Raw genomic sequence first — 22,432 nt, 5'->3', positions numbered from 1 at the left:
GGTGGGCTTCAGCACGGTGACAGCAGGTGGCAGTCCCAGTGCCAGCAGCGGCAGTCTAGAAGGCAACGGGTCTGCTCCAAGCCTGTTGGGTGAGGAAGGTCAAGAGGCATTGCCCAGTGAGACATCACCAGCAGAACCACTGCAGGGCCACATGGCAGATGAGCGCTTCACCTTGCTGCAGGGCTATGGCAGGCTCCTCAGTCAACAGGGGGTGGTACAAGCCATGCCCGCTGACAGAGGAAGCTCAACCCCGGGGAAATGCATTGAGGAGGGGCAGGGGCGCTTCCTCCACCAGCTTTGCTGCTGCCACAGCCACCAGCAAATGGTCATCGCAGGACACCGCGCTGGTCGCACGCCAGGAGCAGCACTGGGAGGGTCACGGTGCCTGCGCGCCACACCGCAGCTGGTCTGGAGGAACATTCGCTCTCTCCGAGGACAGTGAGCAAGCAGGTAAATCCTCCTGGCTATTTGCTGCCCTAGTTGTTTGAACTCTGCAAGGCACTGCTTTTCCCTAGCCAAAAATGGTCGTAGAGAAAATGAGAGGGCTGGAGCCTGCGTGCTTTCAGAGGCTCATGATACTGGCCACATTAGATGTGTTTTGGATGCTTAAGGGCTGTCTCAGCCTTTGCTAGATCTCCCTGTTGCCTGTTACCATCTACTCTTACAACTTCTGGGCTCATAACTCATGTCCAAAGCACAGAGCTGCTGCAGTTACTGGCTGTAGCACATTCCCTCGCCTCTGAAGAGGTCTCCTGGCATCTCCTCAGCAGCACGATTTTCAAAGCTAGCAGAGAGCCGCAGATGCACAGAGATGTTGCAACACTGCTCTAGGGTTTGTTCACTTGGGATGCTTTTGAGCCCTGGGAACGTGCACTCGTGGTGCCACGTTCTCCTTGCAGGGAAAATCCAAAGACATCTCAGACGTCCCACATCTTTTCTGTCTATGAACAATTGCACCTGCAATATACTCCTGTGTTAATGCTTACAAAGCAGAAGGGTAAACAGCAATATTGCCCTTAAAACCACCCACTAGACCAAATGCAGCTCTTCTCTCTTTCATATGGCTGTGGAGCACATTTCTTGCCATTGCATTGGCGGGTTTTTGGGGTTTTTTTGTCTTGGAATTGTGACAGATTGCTCTAATACTTCCAAGACGAAGAACCAACTTTCACAATCCTTGAGAGGCAGCACGCAGACCCCTGTACTCTGCTTCTTGCTGCAGACCACTAAATGCTACCACTGAGTACAGGATTCAGTGGAAGCTAAAACTAATGAGGGATGTAGTAATACCTGCTCTTATCACTAATGAGAAGTGATGCAGGGACAGCTCGGGACTGAAGGAGAGGACAGCTGTCCTTTAGCTGCACATCTCCCAGAGAATTTTGGTCTGCAAAGGTGCTGGCTGGCTTCTGCTGAGCACCATTATAAGGGAAGGGGTGAGAGCTAAGTTTGTGCATCCCTTTGCCATTACCAGATGGTTGTAAGAGCTCACTTAACTCCTAGCTTCAGGACCACTGGTGCTGCCTGATCTACATTTGGCCCAAAACAGAGGCCCAGGCATTTTCTCCTGCTGCCTTCCATGAGCAGTCTTCCCCGCGTGGGACCCCATGAGAACCTGTGCTTTTCTCTCCTACACCACCAGAAAGGCTCATGTGCCTCTCCCACCCCTTTCCACTTGGTATCCTACAGACAGCTCTGCTCTGCAGAGTCATCTCCACATGGTCTGGTTTTCACTGTTGGTAAAGCCCTGACCTGTCTGAATTAAATCAATGATTCAGTCAAGAGTCTCGCTTCTAAAAGGTTTAATCTGCTTTTGCAGGAGCTGTGCCTCTTAATACTCCCAAAATGAACCTCAGCAGCTGCAGTATCACCGCCTATGAAAGCTTTCCACTTGTCCAGCTGTGCGTTTACATCCCCGTATTGCTTTTGGGTGTTTTGCTGAACGCGTTGGCGCTGTGGGTGTTCTGCTGCAAACTCGGCAAATGGACGGAAACCAGAGTATACATGGTCAACTTGGCCGTGGCTGACTTCTTGCTGCTCTTTACTTTGCCTTTTAAAACTTTATCCCAGTTCCATCAGCTGAAGGTAGGCAGATGGTGCCTGGCTCTGGAAGGTGGCTATTTCATTAACCGCTTAATGAGCATCGGTATCATCACTGTGGTAGCTGTGGATAGGTACCTCGCCATCAAGTACCCTTTGAAAGCCAAAGTGCTGAGGTCCCCACTGAAGGCAGCTTTGGCCTCTGGATTTCTTTGGATAGTCATCATCTGTGCGTTATCCCTCATTAAAAAGTTGGAGGACCGAGGACAAGATGAACTTTGCTTTGAAAAATCTTCCGTTAAGCCCTCAGTGATCACACTGTGTGCTATCATTGTAGGGTTTTTCATACCTCTGATCATCTTGAGTTACTGCTCCGTACAAGTCATTGCAGAACTCATGAGAAAGAAGAGTGAAGACTGTCACAAGGAAAAGTTAATCAGGAAGGCCGTCTACATCGTGTCTGGAAACATGGCTGTGTTCATCGTGTGCTTTTTGCCTCTTTACCTTGGGCATCTCCTTCGCTTTATAATGGACTCCACCAGCTCCAACTGCTCTGCAATACAGAGGGTGAACAATTTTGTTCACCTCGCCTCAGTCCTCGCAAACACAAACTGCTGCCTGGATGCTATTTGCTATTACTTTGTCACCAAGGAATTTAAGGAAGCATCACCCAAGCTGGCGAAGTCCAAATCCGAAACCAGTGAAGAAGCTGAAATTCAGCTCCCGTGCATCACACATCAGTGATTTTATATTTGTGTTCAATGGGGACTCAATAGCAGGCTTTCACACCTTCTGTTTGCGTGAGTGGGATGGAAGAATTTTCTGCTAATGGGAAGGATTCAGCCACAAGAAAATTAGCCCTGATTCAGACAACTACAGCAGTCCAGATCCTGATGTAATGATCTAGTTCGCCACCGATAATTCTCTGCCTTATGCAAAATTGAGTAAAATGATAGCTTTCCCCTACAAAACTTGTCTTTCATTTCCCCAGAAAACCCAGAACAAGTTCAGTTAGCAGTAGAGGGGATTTTTGTCCCTCCTCCTCACCTTGGATCAGTTTTTATGCTGCTGCGGCTGCGACAAAAAACCAGAGGTTATTCCAAATATCATTTTAAAAAAAGTCAAAGTGAAACCACTGCAGAAAAAGAAAGGTGGATGTTTTTATAAGTCACAAACATCTTGGTTTTTAGTTGGCAATAATGCACAATCACAGTAGCAGAGGCAGATTTAGCCTGCTTTAGGCAAGTTTACAGTACCATTTATACCACATAACAGCTACGAAGTGGTCATCAATTGTAATACAAGGTCAGAAGAAAATGGTATTTCTTGTACCGAGGAGAAACTTTACATCAAAAGCATTTGAGTCAACAGCATAGTTGGAGTGGGGCAGTGGGAATAAGGACTCTGTATTAGGAGTCTATGCAACCTTATAATGTAAAGGACTGTCTAAAGAAAGCAGCAGCAAGCTGTTCCAAAGTATCCAATATAAATAAAGTCATATTACTGGCACACACTGCAGTCTCTTAATAAGTTCATAGAATCATGAATGGTTTGGGTTGGAAGGGACCTTAAAGCGCCCCCAGTCCAACCCCACCATGGGCAGGGACACCTCCACCAGCCCAGGCTGCCCAAAGCCCCGTCCAACCTGGCCTTGAACACCTCCAGGGAGGGGGCACCCACAGCTTCCCTGGGCAACCTGGGCCAGTGTCTCACCACCTCACCGTAAAGATTTTCTTCCTAATATCCAGTCTAGTGTTCTAGTTAAATGGAAAAGGTGGGGGATTGGGTGGTACAAGATCTGCTCTGCCGTTTGTCTCCAGAACGGACAGCTCATCTCCCTGGCTGTTCAAGCAAGGCACAGGGGTACGAGCTGTAAACAAGACTGGGATTTTCAAAGGCAAAACAGTGCACGCCACTCTGCGATGCACTCGCCCACAAACAGCTAAGTAGGTAAAACCACTAACTAGCCCCTTTGTAGCGATACTCAAGACACTCGCACATGCCCCAGGATGGGACATACCAGGCACACACCTCCACCCATATTTTCCGACCCCAGGCTGGGCTTTCATCTGCCTGCATGCGCTGTGCCAAACCCTGCTGCCACCCCAGCAGCCTTGCAGCCCCATGTTCAGCTCAGTCTCTGCATCTCCTCCTACTCGAGGCACATACCAAAAGGAGGAAACCCTTGAAGAGAGAACCTGCTGCATTGCAACCATGGAGCAGAGCCCTCCACCCACCTACAGCAAAGCCCACGCCACTTGCACACGACAGTGGCAAAGCCCTGACAGCTTCTCAAGGGGATGGAGGCTTCTCTCTGTGCTTGCAAGAGATTCAGGCAGAAATGAAGAAATCTGCTCTGTCATCACCAAAATCTGAGAGTAGGATCTGGCCTTTGTTCACTGCACAATGGGGAGGGGGAGTAGGAGAGGCTCTGGTTGCAGAAAAAAAACCTTTTAAGGAGGTTGGTTTCTCCTCTCTCCTGTATTTTATTTGAAAAGATCAAAGCAGCAACAAATGGCACTCTGCACACAGAGATGGGTATCTCCTCGGAGGCTCAGCCCAAGCTGCAGGACGGCCCTGGCAGTGATTTTACACTGCTAAGTGCAGCGGGACTTAGACTTTGCCTTCCCAGCACTGTGTGCTGATGGGTCTCCTGCATCACTGTAGTAAAATATGCATGTTTGTGACTTTATTTGGAACCAGTCCATCAAATTAAAGCTAAACATACCTTTAGGATTTCCTCCTCGGTAGGGGATTTGTGTGCTGAGAGCACAGAGATTTGAGACATTCCCAATTGCCAGTCTGTTTTTTAATACACTTCCAGTCTCACCAACACGGGTGAGAAATCCTCAGGGTGAAGGGTGAAGGCTCTTCAGAGGTGAAAGCTCTGCACAAACCAAACAGCTATTTTAGATGCAGCAGGAAAAAAAATACTTCTCCTTCAGTAACCACTAATTAAATGGGTGGAGGAGGTACAAAGCTGCTACAAACAATTTCTGAGCAGATGATAGCTGAACTGCCTTGCTCCGAGCAACGCCTCTTCCTCTAGCAGCCGTTCGCCCAGAAGCACAAACCATGAACACTTGGCCAAAGATGGCCAAACTTCTTCACCACAGAAACCTCACCTCAAAGCCTCTGTACAGCACTGAGTCCTCAGGTGCTCACTGGGGTTTGGAGAAGGAGGGAGCCTCGGAGGGGTTGTGGAGGAGACAGCCGGGTCGTGCCAGTGCAGGATGGCATTGGGCAGGGAGCACAGGAATGGTCCTCACTGCCACAGCCTCTGAGCAGGACCACGGCCACTCCTAATGATTGCCCAGGAGCAGCTGGTTAATGAGTGCAAAGAGGTGGGAGAGAACGTTTCACTCTCAGAAAAGAGGTGTGATAAACTGTGCCTTTGACATAGGAGCAAACCTCTCTTCTTCATTTGAGCAGGGTCTATCCAAGCACAGGGCAGTCAGGGATGTGCATGTGCTGGGGCTTAAATCAGTGGCACAAGGACCAAGCACATGATGGGGAAACCTCCTCAGGCTCCCCAACTACAAAACTGGATTGTGCTCTTGTTTGCTCCTCTTCCCCCCACCCATCCCTAGAGCTTTTGGGCTGATTCAGTAACAGAAGTATCCTCTAAATCCATAACTCATCTGGCCAAGCTCTCCCCCACTGCACAGACAGGAGCTAAGGGATGTATTAAGCAGTGAGGAGGCAGCAGCAATCTATTTCCTGACCTTTCTGGGGGGTTTAGAAACCTCTGAGAGACAAGGGGGAGCTGAGCACTTGCCAACAAGGTACCAACACTTCCACCACCACCTGGGAGTCAGCCAGCCCCCACCCCACACGCAAACAGACCCTAACTGTCCAGGGGGAGCAGGTTTGCCTTGACCTGGCTGCAAAATCCTGGTGATCTCATCACATCCACCAAGCTTTCAAATATGTACAACTTGACCTTCTTAATGTAAGACATGCTCTGTGTTCCAGACTTCCCAGATTTCTCTGGAGTCAAGTCTGGACAACACCAACCTCGCACTTCCCGAGTGGTGAGGGCAGAGGCGTGAGGAGGGATGGAGCCTACATCTCACTGCATCCAGCATCCTGCCCTCATCAGGCCACGCCGCCCTCCCAGCAGCTGCAGGACACAGGTGGGCACAAACATCTGGCAGAGGCATCTTCTACCTTATATTAATCCTAATTCTACAAACTGATGACGGAGCTGGACACAGCCAGTTTGATGCCCATCATAAGCACTGAATGGACTTGTTACAAAAACCAGATCACTTGAAAGCACGACTGGAGCTGCTGCAGTGCACTGGAGGTTGCTGCACAGTCAGAGGACGCACACACAGAGCATAGGAACACATCCAAAGCTCCCTCCAACCTTCATGGTGTTGCTTGCAGAGGTCTGGTAATATCTCACACCAGTTTTCCTGCCTGGGGCTTTCCACTTGCTGTTGCTGTCACATTTTAACTGAACCCTGCTGCCAAGTACTGAACCAGGGCAGCTGACTGAAAAATGAGAGTTCAGCAGAATGTCAGATGTGGGGGGGGGAAAGTGTGAAAGCTGTCACCAAAAAACCATGACGTGCTTCAAAGATGCTTTCATCGAAGATAGAAAGAGGGCATTTCTGGGGAAGTGAAAATCGGGGTGGCTTGTTATCGTTAGCTTGAGATAGAAGCATTCCTACATCTCTCAGTTTCTGAATTAAGGCTCAGAAACATCACCAAGTCAATCTGGTGCGATGAGTTGTCCTGTCTGGGCACTGCCTGCATTGGCCAGGGGCAGCATCTGACACCATGCGCTCTTTGTCCTCAAAGGCATCTGCAATCCTGGCCATCAGGAACCTCAGCAACAATCTGCCAACAGCTTCACTACAAAACTCCTGTGTCACTTCTGCCTGGTGACATTTTTCTACCAAGATGAACTCCTCATACTCTTGCCTTTCTGGTGCCTGGCTTTCAAGCCAGGCTTCCTGCTTCGGTTTGGCAAAAATTTGGGGTAGATATTTCAAGCCTGGCTTTTATCAGCCTCAAAATTGCAACAGCAAGTCTAAAGGTCTCTTGCCCTTGGTGGGTGCCACAGCCCGCAGTCACTTCTTTAACCCCATATCCTATGTTGCTGTATAAGAGGATCCAGAAACATCACATCTCCACCAAAAGTCACGCAGCACTGACCAGAGACTGAAGGACCAGCTTTTCTCAGTGCTCCAGCGGAAAGACTTTACCTCATGTCTCCACCATGGAGACACATTTTAGAAGGGCAGGACACCAGCACATACACCCCACGTGCACTGCACAACTCCTCCAGATTGCCACAGCTATTCTATGACCTGCTTAAGTTAACACGTTTATTGTCACTTCTTCTGTCTGTCACAAAGATTATTCAGGTTATTCGATAATTTCTTGTGAGAAGAGCCCCAGATGGCGGAAGGAAGAGAACCACACAATCTAATCTGGTTTCACAGCACAGAGGCAGTAACAGACAATTGCTCACCAGCCACCACGGGCTGGGTAGGCAGAAGGAGGTCAGGACTGATCTTGGGTCAGGAAGGGAGAGATTCTCATTCAAGCTATAATTTAATGGTACATTCGATCTTTTACTGCCGCTCACTTCCTTTCCTTGCTATTATTCTGGTGAATAGAAGAACACGACTGATGTTCAGTACCTTTCTAGTCTACCAATCAAGAAGAATTAAGCCCTTTATTTTCTCACTTTGAGGCTTCTCCCTTTGCTATTCTGACGTGTTCTGTCCCTTTCCTGCCACTGACCATATCAGACCCGAGTGGCATTTAACATGGCCTTAGGCTCGGCTCCCAGGCCCTGCTGCTGTGCAGTCCCCGGTGCCACCCACGCGCTACGCCCAGGGGGGTGCACACTCACCAGCCCTTTGTCATCACTGGGATCTTCACTCTCTGCTGCTGTGGTTACGTGTTTTCATCTCAAGTGATACGGCTATATTAACGGTGTTTTAGCAATTTTAGAGAGAGGGTGGTTTTCAGCGTTTGTTTTTAAAGAAACAGACCTTTGAATAAATTCACAGGTGCAATAAACTATGCAATGATAAAAGTTACATCTCACTTTAACAGCATACCTGGAACTTCTCTCTTTTACCAATTGCCTGCACGCACATGGTAGATTTTCTCCCTTTGGGAAGAGCAGGTGACATTTTCAGTGGGTAGAGAGAGCAAGGGGTGATCTTGCCTCACACCAGGGTGGTCATCTGCAGCCATCCCAGCTCTGGAAGAAGGGACAGAGGAGCTCAAATACAGCAGCACTGCTCAAGTATGCAAGTTTAGGGTTTCTTGGCTTAGTTTTGTTCTTTAAGATGCTCTTGTTCTCACCTCCTACATCAGAGACCTCAGAGCTTCTTCAGTTCCAGCAGGGAGGTCTCAGGAAAGGCAGGTGCACAACCAAAATCCCTGCTAGGTAAAGCACAGCCTAGGAAATGGAGGCTCTGCCAAAAAGCTCCCATGGAGGCAATGCACTCCTCTGCATCCAGGCTCCCACCTCCTGCTGGGCTGGACGGGGCAGGGTCACCCCAGCATCCACTTCCCTGGACGCTTGCTGCCTTCCCCCAGCAAAAGGGAAGTGGGTCCCACCACCCACCTGCCTGGGACAGGGATCCAAACCAGGCAGCATCCCCCCCTCATTAAAAAAAATACATACATATATATATAAAATTAAGAGAAAAGGCCTCCCATGGAGATAAGAGCATGGCAAAAAAAGCACTGTTTTAAAAAGGGGTTTCCCAGATTTTGCATTTAAAGGCACACCCCAGGTTCAGACTGTGCTGCTGGTGACAATTTGTCTGCACGATCATTATAAGGCAGATCTGAGGGAATGATACTGAAACCAGTTATGAAATCCAGCACATTTCTGTTTTTTTCATTAATCCACCCTTTTTTTTTTTGCCAGGAAACCCCAGGCTGATTTATTTCCGCTGATGTATTTCAACACTTTCCTCTTCTTCATAAACACACCGACCCCTCACATCTTGTTACCCTTAAAGCATTTCCCTACTTAACCTTTGAAAATTTTTATGTTTTTGGTAAAAGCTATCAAAAGCAGAACTCCACTGCTGCTCTCAGATAGGGCTGCGTAAGCCTGATGCTAAAGAGCGTGCATCACCTTCGTGCTTGGCCAACTTCCTTCATTTCCAGCTGCACAAAGTCATGGTAAGTCAGCTGGGATATACAGAAGAGAAATCACAAGAGCTTCTTTTCCTACACTTAAAGCCTCCCACATAGTGCTGGCGAATGCCCCAGTGGCACAGAGGTCTCTGCTGGCGTCAGAGGAGCAAAGGGGACATGGAGCTTCCTGGCGCAGCACACACAACTGCGACAAAACAGCCCTCAGTCCTCCTTTGCTCCATCACTCCTGGCACTGGTGATGCCCCTTTGCAAGCCCTGTCCCCAGCACAGGGACTGGTCTGTCCTCTTCCCGACAGTTTGTACCTGGGACTGCACTGGAGGCATCCCACCCAACTCTCCTCCACAGAAGGATGCACAGCAGGGCTCTCACAGTCTTTCAGGCTCACCTGTAATGCAAGAAATGCCCTCCCTTGGCTCCAGGAGGTGTGTATGTACCTCCCCTTCCTTCTCCAGACTCTCTGGCATGGGAATCCCTCCCATCCCAGTGCTACTCCCCATGCCCAGCCTGCCCTAGGATGCTGCTGCAACTGGAAACTACCTTTGTGCCTCATAGTGCTGTGTCAGAGGAAGGAAATGGGGGTATGAATATATGGTATGAATATAGCCAATTTTCTTGACCCACATGGAAATCTAGCTTTAGAAATTGCTGTATTACCAATCACCCTTTCCAGAGCCTGTACTTGCCCTCTTGTTGTTAAACATATTTATAAGCCATGCTGACACAGATGGCAGGGAGCCTTGATTTCATTAAAATCCAGACCTCTTCTCTAAAGGCAGCATTTACTGCTCATCCTGGTACAGCCTCACCCACCTTTCCAGTGACAACAAAGGCCGGTCTAACCCCTCCCAGCAGATGTCAATGTAGGGCCAGTGTGGTTTCATGAGACCATTCATCATCCTTGGGAAAGCTGGGACTGGGAAATCAATCCTGGTGCTGGGTGAAGCCCCTTCACTGCCACAGCTGAACAAAAGAGCCCATGACTGAGGAGAAGAGAGGAAGATGAGTGGCTAACAGACTGCAACCAGCAATCCTCTTCTCCAAATGGACCAATGATTATTCCTGGTCTGCTCTTCCAACCCATCCACGCAGGAGTGGCAAACCCAGCGGCAGAAAGTCCCTAGCCCCGAGGGCCAGGGTTCCTCCTCTGCACCAGCATCCCTCAACTAACCCATTTTATTACCAATCTCCATAAACAACTTGGCACCAACCTGAAAAATGCAGCAGGAAAAAGGCATCTCTCACTTTCCTCACCTGACCTTGTGCTCCTCCACCTTGTGCTAGAGTAGCCTGTCTCAGATCAACAAAGCTGACACCGTTACATGATGTCCAGCATGATTATCTGACTCAAGAGATGACCTGTACAAGAGCAACAAACCCTAGATGTCAGCAACTTAGGGAAGGCCAATCAACCAGAAAGCTGCCACAAAAAAAAAAGGAAGAAAGAAGAAAATATTTGAAGATTAATTTTAAGGCAACAGCTTAAGAAAAAGTCTCCGTGAGTCATCCTCCATCACTTCTAAAATCCTGATTTCAGAAGAAATATTGTGAACGCAACCCTCAGTGTCCAGTTGAAAAGTAAATAACACATCAGTCAGTGCAGAGAGAAAATACTGCACCTTTTCTGCTTTCTTCCCTGTGCTGGTGACAAAAAATACCCGTGTGACATAAAGGATATAAGGGGAACAGAAAGCAAGTAAGTATTTAGGAGAGACACAGCAATGGAGTGGTGTGCAAGAGGGAAAAACAGAAACTTCTGCATAAATTTAAGGGTTGTAAAATTAGAGAAATTAGGAATTCCCCATGACTGATACTTCTGAGCAGAGAGCATGGGTAGTTTACTACGTATCTTTTTTTCATATAAACTGCTTTATTTTCTTGAGCTCCTGATTCTGAGATGTTCCACATGAACCAGAAGATTTAGTAAATATTCTCCAGATGGGACTTCCAGACTTCAAGTAGGTTTCACCCCACCTGCAATACAGTGATTAATCTCTGTACTAAGCCGCCTTTTCAGATGTCTGAAGGAGTTATGTTCCTGCATTTCTGGGTCTTTTGCAAACAACTGTCTTCAGTCACTGGTAGCCAGAGCTTCCTCCTTTGGCTCAGATTTAACACTGCTGCACCGTATTAGTGATTTCTGTGAGCCTCTGTGCTCCTCTCTCAGCACAGAGCTCCTGTTTGTAGGCAGCCAGGGAAAAAGTGCAAGTGCACCAACTCACTGCCTCCCCTATGCACCGTGGGGAAGAGAGTCCCAGTCAGCCTCTTGCAGTACAGGTCATCTCCATGAAGTTTTTCCAGTCCATAGGAAGCAGAAATCCAGCACAGCCCATGTCCCAGCCCCTGCTGCAGCTGTGGCACTGCCTATTTACAGCGTCTGAGCCCAGGGAAAGGCTGATTTGCAGGGCCCTGGCACTGCACCTCAAAGCTGGAAGTCCATCCTTGTGGTGGCAGGCTGGAAGCCCATCAGATACTTTCCCAGGCTACTTGTTTAGAAACCTCCTAAACCACAGACTGCTTCTTTATGGCCCATCAGGGCCTTTTTTACCTTCCATGAGCACACAGAATCACTTTTAATACCCATAAAATTATTTTTAAAAATAAAAAAAACTAAGCACACTCTTGACATCCAGCATTTGCAGGGTAGTCAGCATGTCCCTGTACCTGCCAGTTTGGTACAGCACAGCACCAAGCAAAGCTAAAGGAGCCAACTGCAGCCAGTGCCCACCAGGTACATCCTGAGCTGGGTACTGCTCCGAATGGGGAATATCTGCACCTACCCAGAGCTGCCAAAGCTGGAGAGTGCTCCCAAACTTCAAAAGGCTCACGTTAGGATGGTACAGGGTTGCACGGAGAGTGTCAGGCCACTAGAGGGAAACCCGACCTCTGCCTGCAACATCATCTAGAAACAGGAAAAGATGCTTTGGGCCAGACTTCTGCTGGGTTGCCCAAGGGAGGATCTCTGGGAGCTTACACCTTGGTTCCGATGCGAACACAGACATTTAAAACCACTCATGCAGTGATATGTCCAACACATCTGGGAAAGAAAAATAGCTTGAAAGCTTATTTCCTAAATTCTTATCCTCATCCTCCTTTAGCCAGATTATTTCAACCCACAGGTGTTTAACACAGGTATCCTGGAAGACCTCAGCTCACCTCAAAGCCAAACAAATAGGATTTGGGGGAAGAAGGAAACCTAAGTTGAGGTTAAATGAAAGGGAGTGGGGAAAGAAACATGGGTGTAAGGCAAACCATCCGTTCTTATCAGTTTTGATACATTTTAAATGCATTCATCTCCTCTGAAATGCCTTTATACTCATGTTTTCACTCGATACTTTAATGGGCAATGGGATGGGGAGCAGAGACTAACCTTAACCAAGAAATGTCATTTCTTAGTGGAATTCCCACTCCGCTTCAGAGGGCTAATCTGAAAAAAGAACAATTCTCACAGACGTGTTTCCACCACCCGGTGATAAGCAGGAAGGTGTAAATCCTCAGCTCTCCATCCCTCTCTGGAGATGGGCACTCACTGCAGGGGCAGCCCTCCGGCTCATGGAGCACATCTCCTTTTGGAGATAGCTTCCTGGAAGGATGCAGCGATTTTATCAGGGCAAGACCTCCCCCCATGTGCTATCACTGCAACTGGCCACACACTTCCCCTTTGCTAGAGAAAGAGAGAGAAACCGATGTGTTGGCTTCTGGAAAAGCTTTGGTCCGTGATGAAAAACATCCTGCACGCAGAAAAAGAAACACTGAAGTCACTTTGGGAAGGCCTGGCATGTTGCTGTACCTGAAAAAGAGCCTCACAAAAATCCTACTTTCCTGTTATTGTCAATCACACAGACTGTGTATATCAGAGCTGTTGGAGTCTTTGAAGATAAAGACTTTGGAGGTAGTTTTTTTAACCTGGTTGCTCTTCTCAGCTGAAACCACTGCAGCAAGCTGAAGTGATGCATGTAGCCCTCAGATAGCACCTGCATCAGCAGCAACTCGGGCCAGAGGCAACAGGAGTGGCTCCAAAGGAGTGGGGCCACCAGAACAAGGTGTCTTTGGCCACAGGTAAGTGCGCTGAATTGCAAAAGTGCCTGACCACAGGGCTGTCTCATGGCAAGCAATTTCACATAATAAACCACTCGAGTCAGTGATGTTTTATCATGTCTTTTGTACTTGCCTAATGTGATATTGATACGGTTAACACCTCACAATGCACATCACACCTGCTTCCATCTCATAGTCCACAAGCTTTAAAAAGAATAAGTAAATAAATTTAAAAAGCCATCTTTCTTGGCTTCGCAAGTTAGCAGGGCAAGTACAAGCCTGCACTTGCCCATAACCAAATGCAGCACTGCTTTCAGGTGAGTTATTAAAGTGTCTTTTCCACAGCGCTGCACAGGGCTGAGGCAGCTCTCGGCACTGTAACCGGTGACCCTGCAGCAGCACCAACACAGTCTCTGCTGCTGCAGCTTTCTCCTCCCACTCACTCACCCCAGCTCCAAGCCTGGCTCTCCCACTCATTTGCGTGGTCTAGATCCAATGGTATGGGAAAAACTCTGCTCAAATGCTACAAATACTAGATGAAAGAGCAACACTTGAAAGTAATGCTCCGATGGCTGGTAATTTACTTGTAATGCAAGCAGCACACCGGGGCAAGCTCTCATTGTTAAACTTCAGCATGACAGAGCACAGCTTCACAGTGTTTGTTATAAGTGATTCTCCTAAACAGTAAAAATAAGGCATTTCTTTTACCATTAAGCAGATATTTTGTTTTTATCTATTTACTAGATTCTTTTCTATGTTACTTAAACTGTAGACAAGCAGGAACAGAGCAACCTAGCCAACAAGTAGTAAGCCCCAGGTTTGTTATCTCTATTAACTGCAGCTGGATGGTATTTCAACTCCTTTCTTTTTAGTGATTTTGACAGCAGAATAATATATTTAAAAATACTTAGGTGTTGTTTAGTCAAACAATACAAAATTATATATAAATTAACTACCTTCTTTTGCCAGACAAATCTCAAGCAATGGATATTACCTTCTGTAATATCAGAATTAGCAGGGAAACTTAGAATACCCTTTAGCCAACACCTGAAAATTAGAACATAAAATAAGAGACAAGCTCTCTCACCTCAATCTCCAGCCAATAACCCACGAAGGACTGCTTCAGTAAAGCTTACTCCTGCCTATAGATGATGCATAGTAAAGAAGTCTAGAAAGAACCTACTGGTTCTTTTCACATTCTTTCCCCCAGCCCTTTTTTGTAGCTCTCTGTCTGGGTTTCTTTTTATAGAGTGCAATGGTTTCTGGGGGAACTCCCGAATTTCAGTCAGCTGTGGCTACTGCTGAGCTCAGGGAACAAATCTGTGCTGAATTAGGCGTGGAGTAAAGCAATCCAGTGATTGTATCCCCTGGTAAAGGGCTACCATCAACCTGCAGAAAATAAGGAGGACTCACACCAAGGAAAGAGTTTATGCCACTCTGGGATTACATTGATGGTGCTCAAAGTGTGCAGTCAGGTAGGGTCTTCTCTGCCTCCCTCAATGCTAACACGTGTGTAGCTGTTAAAATAACCAAAGCTATTTCTAATTCACCTCAATCTTTTGCATGTGAAAGCACAGACTTGTAGAAAAGGACATCTCAAGTATTCCCATGTTATGACTAGCAGAATTTTGGCTAACCTGCTTTTGATAACACCTCGCAGCAAGGGGATTTCTAGTTTCAGCTCTCTTCAGCATTAGAAAGGTTTCTTTTGTTTTCCAGGCAGAGCATTTCCAACTGTAGTGTAAATCCATTATTTCTTTTTCCATTTGCAGTGGATATAGCAAACTATTTATTCTCTTCCCCTTCATAGCTACCATTTATGCATTTAAAGACCTATTTATGCCCTCCACACTTCAACGTCTGTGCTCTAAATACACCCAGATACTTGTATGCTTCAGATCTAGCACACTGTGTTTACTCCCTTTTTCTAGGCTCTCTCTTGGATTAAGCTGGTTTCTTTCTTTCATTTTTTTAAGAGGCACTCAAGACTGACTATAGTTCTTTTAAAGCCTTAAATAACTGCATACCCCATAACCATGGTTTGTTGTAGTTTTTTTTTTACAAAAGCATAATCTTCCATTTCATTTCCAGTCACACTCCATTTGCAAGCTACTCTAAGCCCCAGATGCCCCTTTTCAGATCTGCAACATATCAAGCTCGCCCATATCTCACATTTGTGATCAGAGAGCTGTGACAGATGCTGCACCTCTACAAGCTGTGAGCTATGCATACACAAGCAGTACTGCTGCCATGCTTCAGAATACCAAGGCTGAGAAGCAACATGGTTTGGTTTTAAATTAACCTCAGTTTAAGACTGTTTTGTTCAACAACAGGGAGTAACACACATCACACAGAGGTGCAGTGTAATGTCACCCTGCAGCGCCTCACTGGCTCCTATTTCACCCCATGCCTGACAGAATAACTATGTCTGGGCTAAAGCAAGGGGCAAACCGTGCCTTGACGTTTAACCAGTGACTGATTAACACAGCCCTCAGGCAGAAACTGCCCTCTGCTGTTCAGCACCAGAGGAGGCCCTGAATGCTCTCCCACCATGGCCATGAGCAGAGCCCTGTGGGGCTCCATCATGCTGGCAGCGCTGCAGCTTCATCCCGTGGGAGCAAGGGTTTGACCCTAAGAAGGCTCCCAGCACCCATTCTGGCAGAGGGGCAAAGACCTGAGTTGTGACTAGGCTGAAAGTGCCGAGCTCACTGACTGAAGGCATCTCCAGGGACGCTTTGCTCATTCAAGCTGGGAGATGACCCTTAGGCTGTGGTCCAGGGTGTAAAGACTTGTTGTTTGAGGAATACTGCAGATGTAAGGTGGAATTGGAGAAATAGCTGCACATCTGGCCAGTTGCCACTGTATGTCTGGGTGCTCCAAAACAATCATAGAATCACAGAATGCATTGGGTTGGAAGGGACCTTTAAAGCTCATCCAGCCCAACCCTGCAGTGAGCAGGGACATTGGTACCAGATCAGGGTGCTCAGAGCCCCATCAAGCCTGGCCTTGAATATCTCCAGGGATGGGGCTTTCATCACCTCTCTGGGCAACCTGGGCCAGTCATCTACCACCCTCATATTGAAGAACATTTTCCTAATATCCAACCTAAATCTGGCCTTTTCTAGTTTAAAAACATTACCCCTCTTTCTATTTCTACATGCCCTAGTGAACAGCTCTTCCCCAGATTTCTTATAGGCAGCTTTAAGGTCCTGGAAGGTCACTATGAGGTCCCCCCAGAGCCTTCTCTTCTCCAGGCTGAACAACCTAAACTTTCTCAGCCTATCTTCATAGGGGAGGTGCTCCAGGTGCAGGACCTTGTACATGGCCTTGTTGAACCTCATGAGGTTCACCCGGACCCACTTCTCCAGCCTGTCCAGGTCCCTCTGGTTGCCATCCCTTCCCTCTGGCACATCAACCTCACCACCCAGCTTGGTATCAGCAGTGAACTTGCTGAGGGTGCACTCAATCCCGCTGTCAATATCATTAATGTAGATACTAAACAACCCCAATTTGGGGTTTAGGGTCAGTGAAATGATTTGCAAAAGAACTTCCTTTGGCCTAGAAAACTTAAGCACAGCATCACATCTAAAGACCGAAACAAGTCATGCTTGGTGTATGCATATAAGGTAATCTCTGGGATCATAACATACGGCAATAGTCATCCCTGGGAGCAGCCACACTGCTCTGGCCTCCTCACCTAACACAGGCCAACACACCTGACTGTTTTGCTGTGGATGCAAAGTGCTAAAAGTGCATTTTCAAAGTGCAGAACACCCTGGTTACCACAGGCAGTCACGCATGCACACATCTCACTCCTGCAGACAGGCTGGACCGCTCTGGGCTCCAGAAAATGGCTGGGTGTTTCAGGGGCTTCTTGTCAGACCCACAACGGGCTGTGTCCATAGAAATTCAAAAGTTGTCATCTCAGGCTGATATTTCAGTAATCTGGTAAAGTTCCTTGCCAAAACTCCCTCAGATTTTATTTTTTTTTAATCTTAGCTTTTCTCTTTGTTCAAAAAGGGTCTGCATCTTACTGTGTGATCGTTTCCGCCATTCTAGAATTAGCTATTTTGAGAGGTTTTCATCTGTTTGAGTCTTTTCACTTTCCTGCAAATTGCTTTCTTGATCCCTTTCATGTTACAAGGCTTTTCTACACAGGCTATTTATAGGAATGCACCTGTACTAAAGTGAAGGGACCTTTTTAAATAAACCTCTAGCACTTGGTTTGAAGCAGAAAGCTAGAATATTATCATTCTAAGTGGCATGATTATAGTCAAATGAAGTGCAGTTTTATTTCCAGAGCCATTCACTCACTGGGACTCGTGTGTAAAGACACTTGGCTATGGCAGGCAGCCAGAATGAGAACAACCGTATCAACTCAGCTCTACTAACATTACACATTAGGGAGAAATAAGTACCCATAGCATCCCCACCTTGCTCCTCCTTCTGCACCATCCAAGAACCTGAGACCAAGACCCACCATTTATACTATAAATCACAGAATCACAGAATCGCTCGGTTGGAAAAGCCCTCTGAGATCATCACGTCCAACCGTTCCTGTCTACCCCCTAAACCATATCCTTAAGTACCTCATCTACCCGCTCCTTAAACACATCCAGGGATGGTGACTCCACCACCTCCCTGGGCAGCCTGTTCCAGCTTCTGACGACCCTCTCAGTAAAGAACTTCCTCCTTGTCTGTAACCTGAATCTCCCTTGGCACAATACTAATCATATGCTGGTAGCAAGGGTAGACAACCTACATACAAAGAAACAAGCTGCAGCCGATTGAACTTACCTCCATTACTGTCCTCTTCAGATGCCAGATTCAAGGATGGCCAGTTCTCTTCAGGGCAGAGATTCCTTCTGCACTGGAATAAATAAGGAAACTTGCTCAGTTGCCCTTTCCAAGGGAGAACAGACAAAGCCATGTTCTCACAAAGAGACAGTTGTTTCAGCAGCATAAAACAGAGCTCTCTCTTTCAAAGGCTGGCTATGTTATGAAAATAAAAAGCAGCCAGCCAGCACAAAGTAGGAGAGATGAGAACAAAATAAAGCTCAAAGTAAGTGGGCATGCAACCCAGAGGTACAATATAATTACCGTTAATAAGTTCTTGTGACACTGATACACACACACATGTACATATTTATAGATACACATATGGGGAGAGACTGCACCACACAAAGGAAAAGCCTAGTTCCATCTCGATGCCTCTTGTCCAACTTCCCCAAGATGGCACTGTTGGGTAGCGTTTCCTCTACCACTCAGAACTCTGTCTTTATTAGTTATTTATAACTTTATTAGTTGCAGGGATCCTTGTAAGCATTTTCTTAAACTTTCTTTGTTTCTTCTTTTTCTGTTGGTTGGGTTTTGTGTGTCTGACTGGCTTTTCCTGGGAATTTTCTGCTCCTTAGCAGCGCTCACTGCATCTCCATGTTAAGTTACTCAGTGATTCGAGTTGGAACTTCGGTGCCCTGGGATCTGTCAGGACACCTTATGGAAGCAGCAAGGTTGCCAGCAATTCTCATACCTTCAGATCCAAGTGCCAAGATAAGGGGACACAGGCCGGAGATCTGGACTCACAAGTTCACAGTTGGCTGTGGTAGAGCAATTCATGCAGAAACCTCACGAAAATCACCAAGCTAAGCAAACACACGAGCCATGGGTGTGCTGACCATCATCGTCCAGGTGAGACAATACCAGTTTGAGAAACAATCCCCAGTTCACATCTCAAATTGCCTTGTCCCTGGGACAACAACATTTGTTTTGGCCATACTGTGAGGTGTCAGAGCTGGTCTCTCTTCTCTGTTATCTTCTGAGACGTTCTGGATCAGCCTTAGTAATGCACAGCTGAACACATGCTGCGCTGTAAACGAGAGTGGCAGCTTGGCAGTACAGAAGTTAAAATGGGAAAGACCCAGAATGCAAAGATGACACGCATTAGTGAAACAGGGCACATCTCAGCTCTGGAAAATGGTACTTTCAGGCCAATCTGTAATTTTCATTTTATGCTAATCCATTGCAGTTACAGGCTTGAGTGTCCAGGGCTTCCTGGCCAGAAATGCCAGTCCCTACACTGGGGAATGATGGGTGAGGAAAGGTTGAAGGAAATGGAAAAAAGGCATTTTCCACATAATTTAGCTCTTTTCCAGTCCAAGCAATTTGATAGAAATGGGGCTTTCAGAAAGTTGTAGCATTGAGAATCCACATACCCTGCAGATGAGGCAGCTCCTACCCCTCCATGCAGGGCCAGCTGCTTGAGGGCAAAGGAGTGACTGTGCAAGGCACAAGCGTGCAGTGCACTTGCTGGTGCTTTCCCACAGTGATGTCCCTCTGCACCAGGCTGCAGTGATGGTTGTTGACTTCCATCAGGTCATGGTCCCGTCAACAGTGCTCAGGTAAAACTCGTTATAATTAAATGTAAAGGAAATAACTTTCATCATGTGTTGTATTACCAAATGCAATGGCTGAGAAGAAAAGATTTTGCTAAGGAAAAGAATATAGATACACCATTCATTGGAGTATTATGATATATGGTGTAGATTAGTGAGCATAACATGACTCTCTGATCTGATCACTGCCTGTGTTAGGAAAAAGAAGAACGTGTAATAACCACACACTGCCACTGGAGTAGTCAGACAGAGCAGAGAAATACCCTATTTCACTGCAATACAGTGCTATAATCCACAGGAGCCTGAGTGCTCAGGAGACCTGATATGGAGCCAGGTCCTGGGTTTGTATCCACACTGCTGGTAACCGTCAGTTCCTTTAACTGGTTGTCTGTGAAATTAGCTGGTGGTTTCATTTGAAAGCTCAGTTTTGTGCACACCTACCATTTCCTTTGGTTGTGCCTCTGCTCGGTGAGCACGACATCTTCATCAAACAGAATCTTTTCTCTGTTTTAAGAGATTAACACAGCAGCCTTGCATTTTTCCCTTTCCAGGGGGCTCCCCCAAAGATACAGATATCTCCCATGGAAAAACCTGTAAGAATTGCATGAATCTCAGTGGATGGCAATTGCTGTGGACTGTGCTTCACCAGCGCCAGCTCAGCAATGCTGAGCAACCACAAACCTTCCCAAGTGGCCAGGTGGGGCGTGCTGGTGAATGTCATGGAGCCGACGGCAAGGCACATTTGTGCAGTAAGCTCTGTTTCTATTCTTAGAGTTTCACTAAAGCTAAGCTTGCAGCTTGACTGGCTGCTCCTTCCTACAAATACCCAAGAAAAGCTAGAGCCTGTCAGTACACCCACCACTAGAATTGGTTTTGGCCAGATGCAAGCTGTCTTCTTGACTTGGAGGAGCAATGGCCATGACACACATGTCCTCCTTGGCACCTGTCTGACACTTGCTGTGTCTAACCAGCCTTTTTGGCTCTGGAAGACCAAATAGAACTATGGCAAATTACTTTTAGCTCAGCTCTGGACTTTGGATCTCGGAAGCTATGAAGGAGATTGCACCCTGCATGCTTGGTGTCCTGTTGGTGAATTGCTGAATCAGACACACCTTAAGATATTCTGTACCTTAAAATATCACTCTCATGGCTCTGCTCACTCAACCATACCAGTGTGAGACTGGCTGCTCACCAGACTGGCCAGTTCCTTCCTCTCAACATCTCTGTAAGATTTCTCAAATGCAGTCAGAAACAAGTCTAAACTCATAGCCAGCCAGCTCCAAGAACAACTGCATTTTTTGCTCTGTGCTAGGCTGCCTTTAAAGGTCTCTGCCTCATCTTGGAGAGGCTGAATGTGGCTGTTCCCCATAAAACACAGCAGTTGTCAACTTTCTTGATTTCCAGTTTTTCAGTCTCCTGCACTTGCTGAGAAAAGCGGCATGAGGAAAACCCCATCCAAAGTTCCCAACCGTGCAATGAAAATCGCTCACTGTAAGCCAGGCTATGATTACTTACAAAGCTATAGAGTACTAAGTAACCCAAGGAGCACTGGTATGAAGCAAAAGGCTCCCAGATAAAGAAAACACCAAATTTCCAGGTCACCAATGAAAACCGTGCTTGTTCTTTAATTTACCTGTTCTTTAGACAGAAGGAGCATCAAGGTACTTCTTCGGGTAGGTGATAACATCACAAGCTTTTTGTGTAGTTCTTTTTCCCAGGAGTGTGCTGCTGCTTAGCTGGAGCTGGATGAAGCCCCCAGTATCTCCCATCTTGAAAGGAGGATGCCAGTCCCTTTTGTGGTAGCAAGCTGTGCTAGGCTGCTCAGAATGAGATAACTTGTTAGCTTAACTCCCTTCTGCCATCCAGGTTTTGAAACCTTCAAATGCACACCAAAATATCAGAAACCAGTCACAGCACAACACAAGACAACTTCGACTCAGATTTGGGCTGATAAGCCTTCTACCTCCCCACTGCTCTTGTGAAGAGTGCTGGATACAGACAGGTTTTCACTCACTTCCTACTGGGCAATGCCTTCTCCTGACTCTTTTTGCTCTGGATGATTAAGCCTTGTTATCTGAATCTACATTTTATAGCTCTCAGAGAGAATAAGAAGCCACACGAATCTGCAGAGTGGCACAGAAACGCATCGGACCCTACCTTTGAAATTTGATTCATTTGCACTCAGGCATCCTAATTCTAGATCTGAAACCCAACTTCTTTCTTTCTGGCCAGTGAGTACAAGCAAATGCATATTTTAGCCATTTGTGAAAGCTGAACTGCTAAGCTGCTTTGATATATTTTCCACTAAAAACAGAACAGCAGAATTCATGATACTGTAATGCAAATAAATGTGGTTTTGCACTGTACAAACAAGTTTCTGCTAAAACAGATTCTGATTCCTTGAAAATGACAAATGCTGCCTGCTTGACTGACTTAGCATAGAATCATAGAAAACCAGGTTGGAAGGGACCGCAAGGCTCATCCAGTCCAACCTCTCGAGGTAAAAGTGTAGTTTAAATGAGTCAGCACCCTGTCAAGCTGACTCTTAACACTGTTAAGGGGATTTCACCACTTCCCCTGGGAGATTTTTCCAATGTCTGATTGATCTCATGGGAAACAGATTTCTTCTGGAGTTCAATGGGAATCTCTCCAAAGCAACTTGTGTCCATTACCCCTCATCTTTTCCATGGGACTCCTTGTGAAAAGGGAGTCCAGATCTTCTTGGTGCCACCCTTTATGTCCTGGTACATGGTGATAAGCTCCCCCCTAAGCTTTCTCTTCCCAAGGCTGAACACACACAGTTCTCTCAGCCTTTCTTCAT

General features: G+C 46.8%; 1 protein-coding gene across 1 annotated transcript; it reads left to right on the top strand.

The window, feature by feature from the left end:
- The first annotated feature begins 1,845 nt into the window (after positions 1-1,845).
- Positions 1,846-2,784, top strand: LOC104536696 (G-protein coupled receptor 35-like). The gene has a single exon (XM_010179394.1). It carries the CDS (start codon positions 1,846-1,848, stop codon positions 2,782-2,784), a length of 939 nt encoding a protein of 312 aa, XP_010177696.1.
- The last annotated feature ends 19,648 nt before the right edge of the window (positions 2,785-22,432 follow it).

This window comes from Mesitornis unicolor, unplaced genomic scaffold, assembly GCF_000695765.1.
Source record: "Mesitornis unicolor isolate BGI_N332 unplaced genomic scaffold, ASM69576v1 scaffold722, whole genome shotgun sequence".
In the NCBI taxonomy this organism is placed as follows: Eukaryota; Metazoa; Chordata; class Aves; order Mesitornithiformes; family Mesitornithidae; genus Mesitornis; species Mesitornis unicolor.
The sequence above is the reverse complement of the archived record's forward strand: the minus strand, read 5'-3'. Positions and strand labels throughout refer to the sequence as shown.